Below are 25,726 nucleotides of genomic sequence, written 5' to 3'. Positions count from 1 at the left end.
TTAACACTTCCATTGTTAACACTTCTATTGTTACACATCTTCGAAGTCAACCACTTTCAACCTCATATCTCCCGCACCCTTATAGCTATCGAGAAGCAACCACCATAGTGCAGGTATGGAGACTTGTGGCTACTACTACATACAAATACCATTCATGTGCGATGTGTAGTTTTTGCTGAAAAGTGAAATATAGGGACACACATGTCCATTTATATATATATATATATAGATATAGATATAAATATAGATTTAGTTGTTATTTGCTCTTTTGTTTTATTGTTACCTTTTTCCTGTGTGACGTCTGATTTGAAAATGGGTCTCTGGGAACAGGCACAGTAAAGGGAAATTCGGATTGCGTTTTCTTCTAGCGCCAAGCAAAATATTTCTCTGCCATCGAAAGTTTACCAATGCAATTATACTTTTTTTTCACGTGTAACATAATTACATTATTATTTTACCGTATCGTTAGCATTATTATTAGTATTACTCGGGGGCGTGCAATCCATTATAGCTGTGGAAGCGCTGCTTCTATTGTATTTTTTAAAAACATAAATACATACTGTGCGATCATTATAGTTAACACATTAATGTATTTTATTTATATATATATATCACATTAACACATTTATTATTTAACACATTATGTATTTTATTGCAAATTCTTCTACTACATGTGAAAAACAACGATAAGATTGCTATTGTACATTCGAATATAAATTCGTATATGCATATTCCCAATGAAAGCGAAGTATTATCGAATACGGGACAGCATCCACGGCCAAAATATTTGAATGGTAAAAAGCCAGAATACAGACATTTGCACATGCGCTTTACAGAGCATCAACCTCCGGGTTTATCTGGTGGATGCGACACTCTAAAATATTCTATAACGCTTCCAATGATTCCACCCATTAGCTCCTGGAAGGGAGCTATTTGACTAAGTTTTAAACAATATCTAATTATATATTTGTATCAACTATTTGTTACTGAGCACACGCGTGTAAGAAATTGCAGAAGTGACGTCAGGTTCGACTTGTTTCCCACACGTCAGAAAAGAATTTTCTGCGTTAATTGTTCTTGTGTGTACGCTTGTTTGCGCGGAAACGATACAACTTTAGTATTTTTAATATCGCTTGTTCTTGTAGATGGAATGTATTACAGTGAATTAAAGTAATTTCTGCGTGTTTCTTAATGAAGTTGTTCCAAATCCAAAAATAAAACATCATTCGTAACTTTGAAACGGTCGCTTAGTGCCTTTACGTTTTCCGCATCAGATCCCAACTTCCATCTACATAAGAAAGTATTTAGAATTAAGGGAAAACACAGAACAAGAGTGTCACACGGAGATGACAGTGAGAATTTACTGATCTAACAATTTTTTTAAATTGCAGCACAAAAATTTAACATCGACTTACTGCATAGAATTTCTTCATACGAAATGTAAAAACTTGGATATAAACACCAAAAGATTTACTAAAACAAGACGGCTTTTATTTGTCAAAAAATATGACAAATTTCGAACAAAATGCTCATAAAGGTAAGGTTGATTTTTTAATTAATATATTTATTGTACAAATATATAAATGAATAATAGATGTAAATAATGGGTTATAAACACCAAAAGATTTACTAAAACAAGACAGCATTTATTTGTCAAAAAATATGACAAATTTCGAACAAAATGCTCATAAAGGTAAAGTAAGTTCTATTATATATACCGGTAGATATACGAAACGTGGTGCCAATGCCCTGTATGCCTAATTATTTTCTTTTAAAATATTTCATTACACTCGGAATTTACTATATCTTGAAGTTTTTTAATAACTCAGAAACAAACAAAGAAAATAAACATTAAAAAGTTTTAATGTAAATGTTTTGAATTGTTTATAATGAAACTTTCGTCTAAATAGAACGTGTGTATATATTTATGGGTTGGTTAGTTTAATTCTGTTCATATTAACCACTTAAATAGGTAACTGTTATAAATTGTTTATAATGAAACTTTTGTGATAAATGAAATGTGTGTATAATATATTTTTAGGCGCGCGCTTGCGTCAATCGAGTGTCCCATTGGTTTCAAATTACATTGAACTTTATGATAGGTGTTTACTATGCACGACTGCGGCCGCAAATGTGCATGTTTTAACACATTATTTCTAATTCGAGATAGTGTTCTTTGTTTAGAAGTTTATTTTACGTTTCGAGAGCATTTTTTTACTGCGCGCGCATTGAAGCATTGTTCGAACTCCGAAGCGAATTATTGTCGAATTTAGCATTCGAAGTACGAGATATCACTTTATTCTTGGTCGCATAATACCAACAATGCTATGTAATACCCACGTTAACAATATAGCTAATCACCAAACATATGCCGTAAATCCATCGGGCTAGTTTTAAGGCTAATTACTAAATAAATTATGTAATTAATTTGGCACTAGAGGTAAGCGTTAGGCGCCATCTCTTATTAATATTAATAATTATAAATAAATTAATTAATTTAAATAATTTAGAACCGCTGGGAGAAAAAATCGGCCCGGAGCGGGACTCGAACCCACAACTCCTGCTTACCGTGCAGATGCGTTGCCAGTTACGCTATCCGGACCTCCGATCCGATCTCCTCTTCCAGCGTATAACTATGTAACCATCGACGGTTATTACAATGCCGGCTGGGGACACATTCAGTGCCCACGTCCTACTCCTAACCGTCGATGGTTACATAGTTATACGCTGGAAGAGGAGATCGGATCGGAGGTCCGGATAGCGTAACTATTAATATTAATAAGAGATGGCGCCTAACGCTTACCTCTAGTGCCAAATTAATTACGTAATTTATTTAGTAATTAGCCTTAAAACTAGCCCGATGGATTTACGGCATATGTTTGGTGATTAGCTATATTACATCGGGTTTAGCGATGTTTATGTTAACAATATAATATTATGTAAACTGAATAATTTTTTAAACATATTTTATTCATGATTATTTCGACTTTCAGACATTACTTATAATATTTATATATTCAAGTAAATGTATATTAGTTGTTAATAGGTGAAAATTTTTTATTAAATTACAACTGTCAATTTTAAATTTAAAGTTAATTAAAAATACGTACAAAATATATGATGTCTTATCAAACGTACAAAACTAATATAAATTGAGCACAATTCATAATTATTTATAAATTTCTAAACTCTAGAAAAATGTAATATACGAAAATATTTATACATTTCTTTCGTGTTCTGAAGTAACAAGAATAAATAGATTTTTATTTCTTATTTTATTTTATCGTTTTAAGAGTATTTCTTTTTCATTTTAAACATTATTTTTAGAAATCGAACTGAAAATTTTAGTTTATTCTTGAAATTACTGTATATTTGTATTTAACTTTTAAATTTCAAATTTTGTAAGGCATCGCGGACTGAAGGAGGAAATAAGTATGCTATACACACGTAAATCTTACAACGAAGATTACCCGGTCGATAATATAAATTTGGAGCTGGTGAAGTAATTGCATCTTCTAAACACCAAATTACATCTTCGACTCGATTACATTTCAATAAATCAACGGCATAACTACAATTTTCGACAAATGTTTGCATGTATTTTTCTCCAAGATCCGAAGTATTTTTCGGGTTGGCATTCTTCCACGAATGTTTCATAGAGAGCAGCATATTTTCGTTAGAAGTTAATTGAGTGCTGTAAATATTAGAATAAAGATTAATACTATTTAGAAATTTTGTATAAGTTAAAATAGACGTTTATATCTCTTCATTTAATATAAGTTAAAAATTCAATTAAAGGATTTGATTTATTAATATAACTGGTATGGATTTATTATCTTTTTATGAATTATATTGTTGAATTTTAAGATAAAAATTCCAAAAATTTTATAACAAAACAGTTTTCATTCGCGTTGATTGCAATGAAGATAGAAATAAGATTCGAATGATCTCTTTAATTATACATCGAAAATAGAATCTGGATTAGATTTGATCCTGTCAATAAGACGATTGCTTGCAGCAACTGCTTGTCAAAAATTTACTGAGTTCAATCACTTATATTGAAAGATTGTAAATGAATATTTACATTTTACTATCCCGGTTATTATATATATAACACGGAAAAGTATTTTAATCGTGTCAAAGTCGATCCTTCTAATTTTTTTTCCCAAATTTCTTCGTTTTGAGACCCCTGAACCCAGAAATGTAAAAACACAAATCTCTTGGATGCGCGTGGTTAGTTTGAGTAATCGTTTTTAAAATCTTTACAGACATTCTTTATACGTTATGTAAAACTTTCTTAAAATAATCCCCTTTCGTTATCTTTGCGTTTGGGAGAAACTGGGAAAATTTACTGATTGCCGCAGAACTACCGAGCAACTTAAAAATGCCCTTTTTAGAATAAATTAATTTATTTTACTGTAAACATCTCAACAGAACTAATGCACCAAATGCATATACTCGTGCAATGCTGAAAAGATCTGTTTTGTACCGAAATGTTAAAGTGAATAAATACCCTGTATATATGAGGTCGTCTTTAGTCCTTTCTCATTTATTTTTTTAAAGTATTTACATTTTAATTTATATTATTACACTCCTATTTGAACTTTTTAACTTGTATCTTGTAATTTAATAACTTTCTGGTAGTTTCCCTCTTTTATATATAATGACTTTCAGCGTACTATTTAGAAGCACTAGTAATCAGTTTCTAAATAGTTCTCAGTAAATATTTATTTTATCTTATTCTAGTTCTTTACAGCAAATAAGAGTTAAGTGATCAAATTTTGAAATTGTCATGAGGTATAGCTTTAAAATCTTTATGGACTGCAATTTTAAAACATTGTAAACCCATAAATTCACACTGTTTGTCTGTCTTTCCTTAATCTCGAGAACGAAATCAGATAAATGAAAGACGATATCGGATATGGAAACCTTGAAGAAAGATGCCCTGATTAACTACAGACAAACTTCATGTCAAGTTATTTCAATTAATAATGTTTCCTTAAAAGATGTTAGATAGATGACCGTCACGACTCTATTGTTAAAGGAAAAGTATGATGTACAGGAGCAAAACACTACTAATTTGAGGTGAAGAGCATATATTTTAAATTAAGTTAAATAAATTAAAAATATGATTAAAAATTGCAACCCAGCATTGTGACGATGTCACAATAAATAGTTTCTCGTTCTATTTAATTTATTTTAAAGATTATTTTATAACTTATTATACAGTAGTTATTCTTTCTGCCTCTTAGCGTCCTACTAAGTGAGATTTCTTTCTATGCTCTTCATGGTTCAGCTAGTCCCCAAACGAGGAATGCCAGATGGTAAGGAATTGGTCCCGATATATATCCTGAACGAACTTCCTACGAATAAATTCTTGAATTGCTCTTGCAAATTCAATCCAAGGTTGAGAGTTATCAGCACTAAATGTTAATGAATTAAATTCTAATGACAAGATAACATCGTTAATTTTAATGGACGACTTTGAAACTGTTATTATTAGATACATTGAGAACTTTACTTGTAGTATTGGTTAATTTATGAAATAGGAAATGCTGTAAAACATAGAAGCCAAGTGAAATGAAAACTATATATGTAAGTGGACGTGTATGTCCCTATATTTCACTTTTCCGCAAAAACTACACATCGCACGTGAATGGTGTTTGTATGTGGTGGTAGCCCCAAGTCTCCATTCGTGCACTATGATGGTTGCGTCTCGATAGCTATAAGGGTGCGGGAGATATGNTTGTCAAATGCTACATAAAAGTAGTTCTGAATAACAGATTTAAATTGCCAGTTACTCCAAATACTTTGCTAATCTGATTTGCTGCAGATTAGCGAAGATTTGAAATGTCGACTATTATTATTTTTGCCACTCGTTTGGTCAATCTTCCACATTTAGTTTGGCATTTGCATTTGTTTGGGATGTGCTATTTTAGTGTTTATTATGTTCGGTCCCATCACTTCAATGACGTACCCATATTCATGAAGGTTGACAAAATGTATTTAAACACATTACAAAGTAAACTGTTTAATTTAATACATTTATTACCTTCATGACACCTTTAGTTGCATGTTAATAAAGTAATGCCTAATACAACAGAAAGAACTAGTGTATCAATCTTCTTCTTCTTCTTCGTACCATATCAGATTTCTGACGTCGGCGATACCCGGTGCAGATTAATAATACGCCAAGGTGTTTACTAGAGAAGGTTAGTACCCAGAGTGGTTTCCCGTTGCCTTCTCTGGGGCGCGCTGTTACGCGAGGGGAAAGAATGCCTTCCGGGAGGACTTTTATGGGGAACTGGCCTCCTATTTAGTCGTTATCGGCAAGGAGAAAACCCGGAAAACTCCAAGCAGCCAGCCTGTCCGATCGCGGAGCGAACCCACGACTGAACTCCCAGTGTTTAGGGTACGAAGACCGATCGGCCACTGGTGGGCAACGCATTACTACGAGTACATTATTAATAAATTAAACATTATTTTACCACATCTTTTATCATGAACATCTTAACAACAGATACAACTTTCAAACACACTATATCTAATTCTTTTAATTTACTGAAATTAGATGACAAAATATCCAAGAAATATAATCAATTTATTTATGATGAAAAATTCAAAAACACTGGAGATTTAAGAGAAAATAAGTTTTTACCACTTAGCTGTTTAATTTTAAACAATACGTATTAAAAAGCTTTTGTGAGGGACGAAGGGACTCTCAATAAAGTGTTATTTTAAATTTTAATTATTTTAGAATTCAATCGTTTAACTTCGATCATTTTATCAAAAGTTAGGCTAAAATCCATAAAAATTATTTCCCACGGATTTGGTTCCTTGCTGAGGATGATCCATCTAGTCATTAGTGTGTCATCCGGAACTTTCGATAAATATCCAGTATTGGACGCCAGGTCCTTAACAACAGACTCCTAACCTCATGGAAAAACCCAGAAGGAACCAAAAATAACAAAGGAGAGCGATGTCAATTCAAGTCAGCCGTCCTTCAAAATTCGTTCACAAAAGTCGTCCTCCAAAGTGTGCTAAAATACTGTGCCTCCGTCGGACCTTAGGGATACCTATCACGCCCAAGTTCTTGATTAATTCTACACCTGTCGGATACCTCCCTCCGAAGACCTGTTACCCAAACAATTCGAATAAAAAGACCCTTCGTCCACCCGAAGAATCCTTCGAACACCTGACGAATCCCGCGTTTAAGTCATCAAGTCATCCATAACTTCTTTATAAGATATTTATCCACACAAGAGTCGTTTTAAACTCTCTCTCTCACGACAGTTAAATTTAAGAAAATAGGGATAAGATCATATATCATGTACTCCTGCCCACTAAAATAAATTTATTATTGTTTATTAATATGGAATCCGAGTGAATCACTTCGTTTCTCTCTCCTCACCTCTACTCCAAATCAAACTGCCTACCACCGCTCGCGTGATGTAAAGTCGCGATTTCCGAGTCCTGCGAGACTCAGTGTCACCTCCTGACGCGGTGTCAAAGGGACACTGACCGTACGGTCACACTTTTTACTTTTTTTTTATAAGAGAACATATACAACATTTTTGTTTTACTTAAAAGTGAAGTTTTGAGAAATAGTATCTATTTGTTAAGATAAAACTGACTTTCATATTTTTCCTTAAGTCATAGTGAATCGCGAGAAAATGGCAAAACATTCTATTTGCGTAAGACAATTCATTATGTAATGACGAACACGAAATGATACTTTAATTGGGATAAGTAATTCTAAATATGTGACTATCAGAAATGAAAACAGTACCTATAAGAAAATATTTTAAGAAACATTAACGATTATCTACAGAATAAAATAACAATTAGGCTAGATTAAAGCATCGACTTTGATGAAAGAATTAAAAAAATTGGTCATAATCGTAAGGTTATAGTCGTTTCTTAGTCATGATAAGATTTACATCAACAGTTGTTATATTCGTCTACATTTACTAATATTTCATATAAAAGCACCGATTATACTATAAATGCTTTTGTAATACTGTAGTTGAGAAGTTGAAAATTTCGATGATTAATGCTTTTAGATTCATAGAGGATATTTTTTATTTACAAATTCAGATCTAGGAATTTTCTTATACAAGTACTTCAATTAATATTACATTAAAATTTTAATAGTTTAATGCTGGCAAGTGGTCCCTTAAAACTGATGTAGTATATCTAGGAAAACTTGAGAATGTAAAAACAACATACTAAAAACGAGCAAATATTTTTTTGTGATATCATCACAATGCCGGAGTGAAATTTTTAAGTATGTTTTTAATTTATTTAATTTAAAATATATGCTCTCCACCTCAAATTAGTAGTGGCCTTATACATCATATTTTTCCTCTTAGATGACCGGCACGATTCTATTTCTAACACATCTCAGGGAAAAATGTTTGAATTGAAATAGCGTGACTTCCAGTTTACATAGGACATGTGTGTATAGTTAATCGGGGCCTTGTGCTCCAAATTTGTTCGTATCTTGTCTCGATATTCATTTATACAATTTCGTTCATGAGATTAAGGAAGGACAGACAGACGACAATGGAAATTTATAGGTTTACAATTTTTTTTTCCAAATTGCAGCCCAATAACTATGAACTTTAAATTTTAAGAATATGAATTTACCTGTAGAAGTACGGCTGAATATTTATAACTTTAATATTCCATTTTCTCATTTCCAAACGAATTCCATCCGAGAAAGTCGTCGCTGCCGACTTACTCATACAATATGGTGCCATTGTGGGTACTCTTGTAACTCCTAAATTAAAATTATAGTTTAAATTTCACATAAAGTTAAATACTCGTAGTACGTTTTTAATTATTTTCTATAGACCGTGTCTTATATTAATATTTTGTATATGATTATCATTATATTTATTAATTGATATTCTCACAAAAGAAACTATTCTTTTTTCAATTTATTTTGACTATTTTATATTGAAATTAATACACTATACATTTTTATTTTATGAAGAAGTGTTTTTCCGCGAATTCGTCTTTATATGAATAGTTAAGTTAATTCCAATGCCATTGAATCTTACTCTTAAGTCAGCAAACCGTGCTTCTCCAGCTTCTGACATTCCAAACAAGAAATATGGAATAATACTCATTGGAATATACACAGATTTGCGCATATTTTTTTCAAGTACTGTACTCGATACGGTATAGGAACATTTTGCTCTGTATATTCGGAAACATCAGACTAAAATGTTATTCATTATATCGTAGTAGAAGCATAAATAAAACGTTTTTAAATACGCGTTAAAGTTTTCTTGTTAATTGTAGATTACTTGACGAGGATCACGAATTTACGCCGAATTTCGCTTTATGTTGTACTTGCTGACACTCAAGCCCCACATAAAATAAGGCCATAATGCAATAATATTACTTTGTTCGTCCATAAGTGGAATAGTTAATAGTTTAATTTTTAAAAAATTATGAAATTACCAGCCATGCTTGTTAAATTGACAATTCTTCCTTCAGATTTTCGAAGAAGTGGCAAAAATTCTTGCGTCACTCGAACCATTCCAAATACATTAACGTTAAAAAGTTTTAAAATTGTTTCCATCGGGGTCCATTCCAATTCACCCCAATGCGCTATTCCAGCATTATTGATAACTCCCAATAAAACATCTAAGCAAAATGAAAAAAAAANAATTAAATTATTTGACAAAAAACTTCATATATATATATATATATATATTACGTAAAAATTTGCTAAAATATTTAATTTTCTTGTGAAAATAATGACTAAATGTACAATTTGTTTTAAAGTTACCATCGACTTTCAGACTGACTTCTACAGTTTTAGCTGCGTCTTTTACACTTTGTTCGTTGGTGACGTCAAGTGGAACAACTTCGATCTTTGAAGAAAATGCTTTTAATTTATTGGCTCCGTCACCTTCTGAAAAGAGGCAACCTGCAAACACACGATAGTTCCTTTCTGCCATACGTTGAGCGAAAAGATGTCCAAATCCAGTATCGCATCCTAATAAAAATTTTATGTAATCTGACTGTAAGCATAATTTTATATTATCTGTATAAAAATATTTTAAAAGATTCAAATTTCTAAAAGTAATTTTTGTTTTATCATTACTAATGAGTTAATTTAAGATGAAACATTTTTACAACTTTTAAAATCACAACTTTCTCCGAGGAAGATTCAAATACAAATACCAGTGGCTGATAGGATAAATCCACCGAAATGATAGCTTGTAGTTGGTCACAATTGGATGATGTGTCATAGGGTACCTCCCGGAAAGCCTCTCTGGCAAATCTCTATTCTGTTTTTTATCAAACTAAACCAAAACAAATAGTGTATATTTTCGTCAAGAAAAATCAGTCTCAAACAAATTCCAGATCTATATTACTTTGAAGAATGGTTAGCGATACATTCGTCTAAAACAAGGTTGTCCAATCTTTTTTCCTAATGGGCCAAATTAGAAATTTAGGTATATTCAGCGGGCCACAAAGCTACTTTATATAAAAATGTGCTTTTAAAAAGTTCAAAATATGAATATCAAATTTTAATAACAAATATATATTATTTAAAAAATGCTGCATTATTGACAGTAAAAAAAAAGAAATTATACTCACACAAAATAAAAATAAATTCAATGCGATTTTGATATTGCCTTCCTTTTATAATATTGTCGATATCTACTTTTATGGTACTAGTATTAATTCTAAGAATCTTAGTTAAATGGGAATCACTCGACTTATTTCTTTCAGTAATTTTGATGTTTTTCATGCACGAAAAGAATTGTTCACAACAGTATGTACTACTCCTCGTGCATAACAGTTCTCTAGATCAGTGGTCTCCAAAGTAGGGTGCGCGTACCCAAGAGGGTACGGAAAGTGATACTTGGGGGTACGCCAAGTTTCCCTTCAAAATACTGTAATTCTAATTCAAAATGTAAATTTGTAATTTAATTAATGTATGTACTACGTATATTGTTTAAAATAAATAATAAATAATTTGATTTTTGACTATACACACATATAGGCCTATATTATATTATATTATATTATATTATAGGCCATAGGGGATACAACTTATAATTATTTTTGTCTTAGAGGTATGCAATGAAAACAAAGTTTGGAGATCACTGCTCTACATAAAACAGTTTTCTAACACCAATTACGTCATTATGACATCAAAGTGTATCCAGTGAAACGAGAATAAGTTTTACGACATACTTTACAAAACAAATGAAAATATACCTAAAAAAATTTAGGCTGCAGTGGGTCGCGGGTTGGACATCACTGGTCTAAAACATTACACGGAAATATCGGGGAAAGAAAATTTCGTCTGCTGGTAACCTTTAACAAAACAGAGGTTATCGAGTACAATTTTGCTTCCACTTGTAGGAAAATGTCTACTGAAGCTTATGAAATGTTGAAACAGGTTCATAGTAAAAAAGCCCTTTTAGGATCCACAATTTGGAGACGATTCTCAAGAACATCTAAAAGGATGGGCTATTATTACTATACTGTACGTGTGCAAAGATGTTTACAGAATCAATGGCAAACATTCAATAAATTTCATGGTAAATACTTCGAAAAAAGTCGACAGTCGCTATGTCCCAAAATGCAAAAAAAATCAATTTGTCTTAAATTTATCTCGTATTAAACTCTTCATGTAAAAAAAATTGACCGCGAAGAAATTTCTCAAATTTTATTATAAAAAATATATTAAATAATTATTTTTTAAATTTTTAAAATTTATTTGTGGACAATGAAAATCATGAAAAATCATATCAGTTTTGTTTACTTCAGAAGTAAATTATTATTAATTCTCCGTTTTTTTTTGAAAGCTTAAATTATTTTACGTATGTGACAGCAATTTATGATGAAATAATACGTATTTCATCATAAATTCTCTTATATACATTAAAAAAAATATTCATACATATAACTTTAGAAAAAGAGTGCAGCTGTGCAGCTTTGCCAATGTACGAGCTCGATTTCACCTCTCTCAACCTTCGTAAACATAAATATAGATTTATAATCTCTACATATTAATTACTCGAGAAAGTGATATATAACAATTTTATATTTAATTGCTTAAAATGAATTTATATTATTTTTATCGAACTTTCAGAACAAGTAAAATATACGAAAAAAAGAGGGATAAAGTGGAAAGATAAATGCTTTCAAAGTTTGGTTATAGTAAAATATATGATACAGTATATTTTACTATAACCAAACTTTCATTTCTAGAGAAGTGAAATATATAAAAAATAAAAGATTCTGTATTTTAACGTCTTTATTACCGTAAAATAATTAATTATCATAAAAGTATTTAGCAAATTTATAATTAAATAATATTGCATGTAGATGTTAAAAATATTAAAAAATATAACAAAGAGTGAAACTCTGTAATAAATTTTTAATCATTTATCATCCTATATAAACTTACCTGTAATAAATATTGCTTTGTTCTTGGAAGATAAAGGCTGTTGGTACGATTTGTATATTAGATATCCGAAATATAACACCACCGACAGAACAAACAGATAAAAGTATTCTGGTATCGAAAACATCCTTTAATCTAAAATAGAAAATAAGACTACAGTTAAGTTTAATTACACTATTACTTTAAATGTTCTTTAAAGAATGTAATCTAAAGCATAATCTAGCAAGGAAAATTTATAGTATAAACGAACAGTGTTTTATGTAAACATATCCGCTTATATCGCAACAGATATAAACAGAACCATGGACTTTTGAAATGTAACGTTTTTCTAAAAATACAAAAATCATTCTGACTATTACAATTGCAAAAACAATATTTAGAAGGAAAAATCTCTAATAAACAGAAGAATAAATCATTAGATTTTTTTACCAAACTTGTTAATATGAAAATTTTATTCAGTAATTTGTATTAATTTTATAAATAAAATTAATAGGTTATTATTTATTGAATTTATTTCTTATTGGTAGTGTGTTATCTTATATCGTAAGTTTAATTTTTATACGATTTTTAATTTACTTAAATTTATAAGTTAATTTTAAAACTTAAAATGTTTATGTATAATTAGGTACAGTAAAGAAGCTATTTTTGATATTAATAAAATATGCGCTAAAATATACTATTATTATAATACGTTCTTTGACTAAACCGTTTTTACATCCGGGACATACTGCTATTTAATCATAGTCTTTTAATAACGTTAAATTGGAGAAAAATAAATTTTATTAAATATTATCTTAAATAGGTAATAAATAAATGGATATGTTACCGCTAAAGCTCGAAATCCGTTAATGTGCACATTACCTAGCTAATCTGCACATTAACTAGGGTGATCCGTTAAAGTTGCTAAAATTGTTCTATTTCTCAAATTACCTAGGTAATGTGCAGAGTATCTAGGTAATCCGCACATTACATACTAGGCACTCGGTAAAGTGAAAATAAGATTTTTGCTGGAACAACAGCAACGTTTCTGTACGCTTAAACTAACATAATGTTATTTATTTAATTTTCAATATCTAAAGAATCAAGTTAATACAATCAAACAATCAACAAATTAGTTGATTGAATCAATCATCAATCAATTAAAAAACTTTAATACAAAAATCAAACGGTTTAAAATATTATTACCATTAGGGAAATGAATTTGTAAAACATATGATAAAATTGTACTTACTTATTAGTGCAATCTAAAGATTGGTGACACTTTGAATTACGTAGCAATTTGTTTTTGCGACAAGCACGCCTATTTGTGGTACATTTAGATTTGCAGTCACATTTTCTGAAACCCTGCCCAGTACCAAGGGATTGTTTTATTGCTGTTTGACGTAAAGATATTTCTACAGCAGGGACATCCATCTTTTTTCGTTAAAAATCTCTCTTTGCAAACACTGAATTCAGATTTTGCATACAATTGTTTTAAAATACCTGTTTTAGTATCAAGTTTACAAAAGCCATCCTCTGTTTTACTAAGAACCACAGCTAAAATTTCGTGCATCAGTTTTTGCATCAATTTTCTAATTTTTCAAGGTCTTCTTCAGTTTTTATCGAATGTAATACACTTTGTGGTATAATAGAAGAAGACTGGAAGAGTGGAAAAATTAGAAGATTCAGAAGAGACTGTGATTATGAGATCACACTCAAATCTTACTTAAGAGGACATTCCGTTATCCCCTGCTTGTACAGAATCACCTATAGAAATACAAGAATTTATCGATAATAATTTTAAACTGTCTTCTATACCGTTGATTGATGATACAGTCACAAAGAATATTCAGTTACCCTGCACATCCAAGGAATCACCTCTGCAAGTTGAAGAAGTCATCACTGAGTTACTCTCAACTTCAGCAGAATCGCCATCACAGTTTCGTACAGAGCCTGTAAAGAGCACTATACAAGACATAGTCTGTATTGTTTGCTCAAAAGCAGCATCAAGTGCTCACAAGTGTAAATCGTGTAATATGTTTGTTCACGCAGTTTGTGGTGAAGTAGATCCTAAAGAGGAAGGGTATGGTAAGAATGTATTGTGCATCATCTGTAAAAAGAATATGGATCAGAAAATACAGCGTGATGAAGCCAAGAAATGTTTAGAAAAGCAAGCAAAGAAAATGTTAGCAGTTTCTAATGCAAAGCACCCAAACGTCGATGAAGGTTTCGCTGTGAGAATTAAAGTACCCGAAGAAGACAGAGCAAAAACTGATGCACGTTCAATTTTAGCTGTGGTTCTTAGTAAAACAGAGGATGGCTTTTATAAACTTGATACTAAAACAGGTATTTTAAAACAATTGTATGCAAAATCTGAATTCAGTGTTTGCAAAGAGAGATTTTTAACGAAAGAAGATGGATGTCCCTGCTGTAGAAATATCTTTACGTCAAACAGCAATAAAACAATCCCTTGGTACTGGGCAGGGTTTCAGAAAATGTGACTGCAAATCTAAATGTACCACAAATAGGCGTGCTTGTCGCAAAAACCAATTGCTACGTAATTCAAAGTGTCACCAATCTTTAGATTGCACTAATAAGTAAGTACAATTTTATCATATGTTTTGCAAATTCATTTCCCTAATTGTAGTAATATTTTAAACCGTTTGATTTTTGTATTAAAGTTTTTTTAATTGATTGATGATTGATTCAATCAACTAATTTGTTGATTGTATTAACTTGATTCTTTAGATATTGAAAATTAAATAAATAACATTATGTTAATTTAAGCGTACAGAAACGTTGCTGTTGTTCCAGCAAAAATCTTATTTTCACTTTACCGAGTGCCTAGTAGGTAATTTGCAGATTACCTAGAAACTGCGCACATTACCTAGGTAATTTGAGAAATAGAACAATTTTAGCAACTTTAACGGATCACCCTAGTTAATGTGCAGATTAGCTAGGTAATGTGCACATTAACGGATTTCGAGCTTTAGCGGTAACAGATATATAATTTTAAAATGGAAAACAAGTTAATAAAAATAGAAATGAAATTAAGTATAAAAAATTAACCTACGTTAAAAATATGTTTGAAAAAATTAAAAATAATTTAAAACCGTACAATATAATATTAATTCCAGAATATCAAAATACTATGAATGTGTAAAAGGAGTAAGTAATGAAAATACTAACGTAACGTTAAATAAAGAAATGTAGTTTATAAGTTTAATCGCAGTTTTGAAAATTCGAATACATAGCCTATATAGGTGAAACAGATATGAAACTACAACTAGAATCATACAACATACAAGGGCTACAAAATATAACTATCGAAATTAGCAGCAGTCAAACATTGTAATAATGAAGGTTGTGAAATACGATTACTTACAATCAGGGCCGGTCCAACAGGTTTTGGCTCCCTAGTCAGATTTCAGTCTTGACGCTTTCCCCTTCACTAATAGACGCCTTGTGCATTGAATAACCTGCACAGCTCTATGCGACAGTCCTGAATGTATACATAATGGTTTAATTAAAGTAAATTACAAATATTTACCTTTAATTGATGCTGGCTGTGGCACCTGTAAATGTTGTGCAACTAATCAAACAACTAGTGTGCAAACATTCAGGAAACATTGGGCAAGGACCGCCCAAGTTACAGTCAAAATAGCTTTTGCTAGCCTTGTTTTCAGTCAAAATAGTAAAGATTGATAACTTATTTAACTTATTTAATGGCGTAACTATTTAACTATTAAAAATTAAAAAATTAAAAAATCAAAAAAATAAATGAAATAGTTAAGACATCCGGTATAACAAAACTTCCGGAATATAGAATAAATACATGTCCAGTAGAAGTAGGTAGAAATAGACGGAAGCGAAGGAAGAGGTATCGGTAGAGGTGACATAAACGTGTTAACTGTAAGTACAGTTTAAGCTTTAAAGTAATATTATGATTATTGTAAGGTTGCCGACGTTAAGGGGAGTACTGTTTACCCCACGTCAGAATGACCCTAAGGGAAACCGCGTATGTGGGCGGTGGCGAAGGAGGCAAATGAAGAACAAGTGTTTTACAAGAGAAATCCCGTTTATTTGTTCGAATTCATGCTTACATCGTTATTCGTATGAAACGGTGAGAGTTCGGGTGATCGGTCGTAGCCCGTGTGGACGAGAAGGATCGCTGGACGATGCAGATGTTGTGTGTTGAGCTGCGGCGTCTTAGGTGATCGGCGGTAGCACAACTGTAGGCTTAATCCAGAAAAGACTCTCTTTCGACCTTGAAGTTCCGATTTTTATAGTTTTTCCCCCCACTATTCGCATTGGTCCCTCGTCCCATTCCTCGCTTCCCGATTGGTCTCTCCTTTGTCTCCAGGTGCAAGACGAAACCTTTTCGGGTCGCGGAAAAGGTCCGATTCGAGGTGTCCATCTGATACCTCTTTGTCGACTCTGCTCGGTAACTGTTTATAAAACAATAACACCTGCACTCATAACTCAGGCCGTTATTTATACCATTTTTTGACGTCTAAGAATTTAACGATCATTTTCATCTTTCATCTATCAAAAATTCTTCTTTTTTTTGTTCGAAAAGGTTTATCTCGGCCAACATTTTACAGACTCGCGAGTCAATGCTTTACCTATTTATGAGCGCTCGTGTTAGAGTTTGTCTTCCGCTAAGACCTTGACAGATAGTTTGACACATACTCGAACAGTTCCGAGTCTTGTTGTTTACATCTTGTGTCGCGCAAGAATCTCACGGTTTACTTGAGTTTGAACTCGTCTTGGAACCCGCATTATGCACAAATTTAATACTGAAGTAATATTGTAAATTAAATAACATTACAGTTTTATGGAGACCAAAATAGTGTATTAAATGACATTAATTAAACAATAATGATTGCAAAATCTGTACGGGCGAAGTCGCGGGTAACAGCTAAGTAAGAAATAAAAATCTATTTATTCTTGTTACTTCAAACACGAAAGAAAAGAAATGTATAAATATTTTCGTATATTGTATTACATTTTTCTAGAGTTTAGAAATTTATAAATAATTAAGAATTGTGCTCAATTTATATTACTTTTGTACTTCTGATAAGGCATCCTATATTTTGTACGTACTTTTTGTAACTTTATTTTGTAATATTTTGTAACTTTATATTTAAAATTGACAGTTGTAATTTAATAGGTAAATTTCTCCTGTTAACAACTAATACACATTTACTTAAATTTATAAACATTATAAGTAATGTCTGAAAGTCGAAATAATCATGAATAAAATATATTTTTAAAACAGTTCTTTAGTTTACTTAATATTGTATTGTTAACGTGGATATTACATAGTTGGTATATGGCTATATGCGACCAAGAATAAAGTGATATCTCGTACTTCGAATGCTTTGGAGTTCGAATGCTAAATTCGACAATAATTCGCTTCGGAGTTCGAACAATGCTTCAAAGTTCAAACTGCGCGCGCAGTAAAATCATGCTCTCGAAACGTAAAATAAACTTCTAAACAAAGAATGCTATCTCGAATTAGAAATAATGTGTTAAAACATGCACATTTGAGGCCGCAGTCGTGCGTAGTAAACACCCGTCATAAAGATCAATGCAATTTGAAACCAATCGGAAACTCGATTGACACAAAGCGCGCGCCTAAAAATATATGTTACTGTGAAAGACCGATTTCTGGCAAATGTCGAGATTCTCCGGTGAATGTCAGCATTCACACAGTCGTTTCGTGTATGTACAAAATATTTGTTAAATATCATTATTTCTCACTTACGCCGGCAAATGTCGACATTCAGCATGCACTGATGGTGAATGTTGAATAAAAATATTTTTATTACGTTAAGTCAAAAATGAAACTTTTTAATATGTCAAAAGAGGAGAAAGTTTAAGTAACAGCACATGTAAATAAACTGTTGAACCTAAAACAAACAGCATATTCTAAATCATTAAAGATAATAATATAATAATAAACTTACACATAAATTATGTGATTAACGTTATATAATCTTATTTATTGCAACAACTTAAACTGTTATGACACCTTGAATTTCACAAGAGTCCCTTACTTTTATAACTGCAGTTATTCATGGAACACTTCTTTTTGCAATGACAGCGTGTATAGCCTTGCCCTCCACTTTTCGAATTAGCTGCAGCTGCTTCGCGCTATTTCTCGAGAAGAAATCTCATCTTTGGAAAGTAACTTTTCTTTACAAATTACGAACTGATTGCGGGTATAAAGCTGCTTGAGGGTACCTTTTTTGTTTGCCAATTTATAAAAGTCGGAGTCTTCTGTTCCAACAACTCCATACATACAGAAATTATCCCCCGATTTTTTTTTTTTTTTTTTGCATTTCTAGACGTTTCAAGATGTCTTGAGCCTAAAAATGTAAATACAGTCGACCCCCCTATAACACGGTAGATACGTTCCTGTTTTTATGAATCCAGCTTCTAGGAGTCCAGCCAATCACAGCCCGGCACGTATGCAGTTTACGGACTGCGGCTGTTTAAAAGGTTTCTTCCATAAAATTAATCGATTCTAGACTAATTCGACTCAACGTTTCCAAAATACGTATAATTTTTTGGGAATAATCCATATAAACTATGCTATAGACAAGAAATTGTAGGATTACTTACCGAGTGTGTACCGTTCGACAACGTCATTGCTTAAGCTTGTTTTCGTCGCGGAGCGGCGCTCCGCGACGAAAACAAGCTTAAGCAATCGGAACATTCCAATTTTCAAAGCAAATGTTGAATATTGAAGTCAATAATTTGACATCATCAACGACGTTCCAACTCGAGTACGAAGTGCTTAGTTCCCAATTCCATTCTCAACAAGATGGATTCCATTCAAATGTCTTACCAATTACCCACAATTCATTGGAAAGTAGCAGTCAACATATCTGTTGAGTGCTGAGTGTGTTGAGACAGCGCTGACAACAGCGCCACTTCAACATTGAAAAAAGGAACGACTTTTAACAAATGTTGAGATCAGCGCTGAGTCAGCGTTGAAAATTGGAATGTCCCGAATGACGAAAGTTTTCTGATAAGTTATTTTTCTGCGAAAAATTCTCTGAACTTTGGAGACATCATTAATAGAAATAATTTTTATGGCCGTTGAATAAGAAATGTTTTTTTTCACAAGAAATGTATAAAAATTTATCAATACATATTTTCTACCTATTAAACTTTTGTTTAATTTATTAATTTTATTGATATATAATATTAATATTAATTTATTAATTAATTTGTTAATTTTGTTTAATTTAAGTACCTAATTTATATACTGTACAAACGATAGTAAACTCAACTTACCCGCCTAAACTCTCCGTAGCGTGGCGCTGGACGGCGGAAAGTAGTTCGGCTGCCCGTCCGCTATTGGTCTAGATTCGACCAATCCTGTCGCGACACGAGTCGGCTATGACGTTTTACCGAATTATAGGAGTTTTTTTTTAGCCTGTTTGTACGAATATGGTCGCAATTTTTTCGCCGTGATATAGGAATCCGAACTATAGGAACCCGTATTATAGGAGGTCTACTGTATATTAGGGAGTCGTTTTTTTGACCGACTACCATACTTTCTCTCACTTATATATAACAGCCAGGAAAGTAACAATTACAAGTAAATGCCGATTTCATCGTTCTAATTCTATTCTTAACGACTATGAATAAAATAATAGCGTTAAAATCATCATCGAATTCTTCATTTCCCCAAATTTATGCAATAGATAAAAAATCACGTATAGAACCAAAAAATTTAACAAATAAATAAAATAAAAAAAGTATACAATTATTGTGTCGGCAATTATATTGGCAATTACAGTATATTGGCTTTAAAACCAAACTTTATCATTGATAATTAGTTTTGAAGTATTCCTGCTACTTTGCTAAAGAAATCGTTATGGAGAACAGAGCCGCAATTATAGAAAAATATCTAAATATAAAAGCCAAAAATAGATTCATTGTCATAAATATCGATGATTTGAAATATTTTCAATTGATGATAATAAGTATTTTGCTAAATAAATTGTGTATTTATATTCACTAATACAAATTAGCAATTATATAGCAAAAATGCATTAATATTATTTTATTGTGACACATTAATTTTATTTATTCTGTAATATTCCTAAAATTATTTTTTAATACTAACTTCAAGGTTAATTATATTATTAAATTATATAAAACACTAATAGAATAGTGCCATAATATACATTAGAGGAAAGGCCATTGTTAAAGCCAATTGTAACTAGCCCTTCCTAAGCCACGCGATCCTCAAACCATACCACGCTTACCTGGCGTCACTGACGGCTAATTACAGAACGATTCCGTAGTCGTAGTTCTGGTTTTTATCACGAGATGCCGCTAGCGTATACCTCGTACTGTACGGTGTGCTTTGTATTTTCTTTTGTCTATTTTTTAGCTTTAAAACCAAACTTTATCATTGATAATTAGTTTTGAAGTATTCCTGCTACTTTGCTAAAGAAATCGTTATGGAGAACAGAGCCGTAACTAGCCATTCCTGTGCCCTATGCAAGAATTTGCATTTAGGCCCCTTAATTTATTTGGTTTTGGGAAAATAATAAAACAAATACATAACAATAGAGTTTTAATAAGATTTATTTTAATTGAATTTTTCTGGTTTTCATTTTAGCAAATTCATTAATTACACCATCACAGAGCCGTAACTAGGATTTTGGACGCCTATGGCCAAGAATAAAAATGGCGCCTTTTTAATTTTTATTATTAAAAAATAATTTTATTTTTAAAAAAATGCTATTGTAAAAATTTTTCTAGTGACGTTTAAATACTATACAGGGTGTATCAGAACGTTTTAAAAATTTGGGGGATTGTAAAGGATGAAATTTTGAACGTTTTGATACGAGAAACCTATAGCCGGAAAAGTGATAGAACGTTTCTACAGCACTTTGCACGTTCTATGCGGTCGGTATGTTGCACTGGCATTCCCTCGAGCTTCACCAAAACACAAATGCATGTTAGCAAGTTCTCCAAATGTGTAGTTACCCTCCAAGAAGCCAGAACGTATCCACAGTACGTAAAGCACGATAAGCGGACAACTGTACACTGACTCACGTTGACTAGCTGTGTGTTTACAGCACAGCGCCAGTGGATGCAAGGGGTGACCTGAAGAACGGCAGGCACTAAGTACACAACGTCTTGTACACAGGCTCAGTTAGACTACTGTAGTTGTGTGTTTACAGTCTTCCATCAGCAGCAATAACATGACGTCAATGGACGGAAGGGTAGCTACCAAAGTGAAGGGCGGTCAAGCACTTCCTACCGCCGTAGAGACTTTAGTTCAAATTTCCAGCTATAAATTCTGTATATCAAAACGTTCAAAATTTTATCCTCTACAATCCCCGAATTTTTAAAACGTCATTCTGATACACCCTGTATAAATATAAATATAAAAATGTTTTTGTGTTATTAATTTCGAATACATATTATTTCGAAACCTTCTCCTTGGCGCCTTTATTAAATCGACGCCTATGGCGGAGGCCACATTGGCCATACCCTAGTTACGGCTCTGGACCATCATAATTAATATTTTTAACGATATTGTATTCTATTGAAATAATAGAAATATTGGATAATCGTTCTTGTCCGATAGTTGATCTTAAATAATTTTTTTAAGTTTAACTTGCTAAAACTTCTCTCGCACAAAGCAATAGAAACGGGAAGAGTTAGAAATATTCGAAGAGCGATATTGACATTTGGATAAAACTCAATTAAACCAAAATCATGAAGAGCCTATAGAATATTAAGCGGAGATGCAGTTTCTATATCTAAATATATAAAATTATTTGTCCTGACTGACTTAGTCACTGATTCATCATCGCCCAGAGCAAACCGCTGAACCAAAAGAGGTGAAATTTGCTACACAAAATGTTATCTTTACAGATTTCTAGCTCTGCACACTGTAGAAAAATCTAGAAATACAGTTTTGTGTATCGTAATAATATTAGTAGTTGCCAGAAAGCTCTATAAAGTAGAGAAAAATCTGTAAATTTGAAAACTATAAACATAAATTTGAATTTCTCAAAAAATAAATTAAAAAATCGCTTCTTTTTGCTGATTTGTCTGAGGTCTCCTCTACCTCACTATGTCCTTCTAAAAGTCGCCACAGTTGGGAACACTGGTGAGCAGACGTCTAGTGTCTAAGTAAGGCGAAATGTAATAGCCAAACTGCGCTGTAGAAAGGTGGAAAAATTTAAAATTTAATAATTTCTTGTGAACAGCAGTTTGGGCCCCCTTCCAATGTGGGCCCTGTGCGAATGCACCTGTTGCACCTGCCTAGTTACGGCTCTGATGGAGAATATTGCATTGGATGATATATCAGAAAATACTTTGTTAGTGCGATAAGCACTTCTCCTCAAAAGGAAATCTTAACAAGCATGTAAGTGACGTCACAACGACTGTAAATTAGAATTATGCTTCTGTTTAGCTCCTTGACGTCACGAAGTAGCGACATCTCGTGGTAAAAAAATAACTACGGCTACCGAATCGTGCTGTAATTAACCGCCAGTCTGGTGTCTCACAGACTCCATTTTTTATCCTAAAATTGTAAAATTTTTGGCTTCGTTTCAAAAATTATTATTACATCTTTGTTTTATTTATTTTTTCTACTTTTAAACAGTGTAAAATATTTTTATATTGACACAAATGCGTCGAATTTAATGTAATTTCTTACGAAAAATTCAAAAATAAATATATCAAATTTCAACTCGCTGTAATTTATCTCATGTTTCATCGATTGCTATCGGGTTTGTTTGTAAAGGGGAAGAAATATGACTCATTCAAGTGAAGTCAGTAGAAATTTCGTACTACTGCAAGAAAATTTGTCAACAGACTCCGCTTACTCCTTACTGCGAAAATCAACAAACGTTAATTGTTTTATGACTCTATTATCAAATGCTTCTTTCTCAGTTGAAAATTGACCAATTGACAAAGTTTTTATTTCGTTTTATAATTTAAGGCTGTTATACACGTTACGGAAATCCTTTCAGGATTTACCGTGATTTTTTTTCTATCTATCCACCTTTAAATAAAAATAATTCTTTATACGTTGGGAAATATTTTAATAAGTTTTGTAAATTACTATGTTCGATTCAGCCAGTTATATCCGATTTTTTTTTCGTCTGTTAAGTACATCCTTTCAGGATTTCCGTAAAGTGTATAACAGCCTAGTACTCATAAAAATGTTGTTTTTAAGAATTAAAAGATAGTTTTGTTAAATCTTTACATAATAATTTAATTTTTAATTTTTAATGTGATATAGTCGTGCCTTAGGCTTAACTAGATCACAAATATAAATATTGACATCGCTCAAAATTTTATAGAAACCATCAAAATTTTTTGCTGATAGTTTAGATATAAATGTGTTTCTGTGCATGAAATGAAGCAATCAAAAAAGTAATGGGTGGACCATCAAAAATTCGTTGATGTCGAATGCGTAAATTCGTTTACTGTAAGGTCTCGTTTTATGCGGTGGATACGTTCTACAGAAAAGTGCATATAAAAAATTCGCATAAAAAAAGACTTAACTTGCCTTGAAAAAGTAGGGATACGTTCCATAATTTTCTAAAATCGCATAAAACCAAAACAACGAGTTAAAATTAACTTAAAACCGCATAAAAAAGTTTGCAGAAATTAAAAGAAATAGGCTGCTTAATAAATTACTTCGAATGTCTGAAAGAAATTCATATAAAAGCTTAAAATAAACTTGTATTCAAACTTAATTCAGTTTATTTTATTGAAAAGTAATACAAGGGGAATCCCCGAATTGCAAAAGCTCACTCTAAAAACAAATCACTGACATCTGGATGTGAAGAGTTAATTAAAACCCCTTTAGTTCCTCGCCCGAGTTAACTCGGGCAGGTTACATAGCGTTACATAAAACACGGTCCTTAAGGCCTTTTTTGAAAATTTTTTTTTTTTGAATTTTTGGAATGTTTTTTAAGTCTCCAAATTTTTTAAAAATATTTAAAAATATACGGCCAGCTAGTGTTCACCCTACTTTAAACCCTTGTCCTCCCGCGACGTCTATGAGAATGCCCCGGGAAATCCAACTCCAGCTGTGTTCAAGGTCATCCAGATGTGTAAACAATGACTCATCGGTGTTAAATTTCACAGAAGGGCGAGACAAAGGAAGTTAAACTTTGAAGCTTTTTCTTCAAAATTAACGCATTTCTTTCGTTTTTTTTCAGTTTTAAGTATTTTTTATGTTTAATTACATTTATATCAAAAATTGCTAGGAACTAAAGCGATTAAGGTAGATCTAGCTGTCCTTTACATCCATAAACGTTATATGTCAGTGGAACAAATGGAGTGAGCTTTGAGCGTTCCACGATTTTTGGAGACTGTCTATACGCGGGCTTCCTAAACAATCCTATATGTATGTTTGTCCAAGAAATTTTTGGATGAAATACAAACCGCACAACTTCAAAATCGCATAAAAATAATCCGCATAAAAAGAGACCTTACAGTATTTATAACTAAAAATATTCTGGAAATTTCATCAAAAAAATGCATTTGCGGCAATACCTAAATGAAATTGTTATGCAAGAAACAAATATTGTACAATTAGCGCAATTTGTATTAGCGAAATTAATTTTTATATTTTTTGTCGCTGTTATTTCTCGCGTGCAACTACGCGACTTCTCGCAGAGTATAATGAGACTTCGCTGAGTTTATAAATTGCGATACCTCGCTTCAAAATCTGGCTAGAATCGATCTTTTTCTTGAAAAAAAGAAAAAAACATTACTGGGAGAAAACAATTGATAGCGAAAAAGATGCTCGCGATGGTCGCGATCGACGATAGCGATTATCTTGTTTTTCCTCGGAATTTTTCCTAACCGAAAGCTCGCTGAGACGCCGGCATTTTTTCGACTTTGTTTTCCGAGTAAACTCGGCGCGCAATAAAAACGTTATTTATTGCATTTTCGCAGCTCAAAGAAATTAGAGAACTTGAATTTTTTGAAAATTTCGGAAAAAATGCGACTAAAAAGACACCACGTGACTAATACTACGTTTGCACACAATCCACGCCTCACTTCGATCTCGATTTGTCTACAATCTCGATTGTGACTGTCGCCAGTCGAACGTGCTTTTCGCACAGGCAGTCCGCTTGAGAAGAACACGGCTATTACACGCAATGATAAAACTAACATAACTAAGCGATAAGTCACGAACACCAACAAACAAAATGGAAGTTTTGGTTAGAAATAAATACTTTTTCTTGCCGTATATCTAATAAGAGACAGAAGTCATCGTCTCTCCAGTCTTTTTTT

General features: G+C 32.1%; 1 protein-coding gene across 1 annotated transcript in view; it reads right to left on the bottom strand.

The window, feature by feature from the left end:
• The window catches only part of LOC111629167, a 66,024-nt gene extending 49,902 nt beyond the window's left edge, over window positions 1–16,122 (bottom strand). Inside the window, exons 1-7 of the mRNA XM_023373046.1 lie at window positions 15,807–16,122; window positions 12,446–12,577; window positions 9,803–10,012; window positions 9,472–9,657; window positions 8,650–8,782; window positions 3,384–3,694; window positions 1,261–1,288 (exon numbers count right to left, since the gene is read on the bottom strand). Of these exons, the coding sequence (XP_023228814.1) occupies window positions 1,261–1,288; window positions 3,384–3,694; window positions 8,650–8,782; window positions 9,472–9,657; window positions 9,803–10,012; window positions 12,446–12,569 (992 nt within the window). The 5' untranslated portion in view covers window positions 12,570–12,577; window positions 15,807–16,122. The remainder of the gene's footprint in view (window positions 1–1,260; window positions 1,289–3,383; window positions 3,695–8,649; window positions 8,783–9,471; window positions 9,658–9,802; window positions 10,013–12,445; window positions 12,578–15,806) is intronic.
• Window positions 16,123–25,726: the final 9,604 nt, after the last annotated feature.

This window comes from Centruroides sculpturatus, unplaced genomic scaffold (genome assembly GCF_000671375.1).
Source record: "Centruroides sculpturatus isolate CEXI.00-Female unplaced genomic scaffold, Cexi_2.0 scaffold500, whole genome shotgun sequence".
Taxonomy (NCBI): Eukaryota; Metazoa; Arthropoda; class Arachnida; order Scorpiones; family Buthidae; genus Centruroides; species Centruroides sculpturatus.
This window is presented reverse-complemented; position numbering and strand designations above follow the sequence as displayed.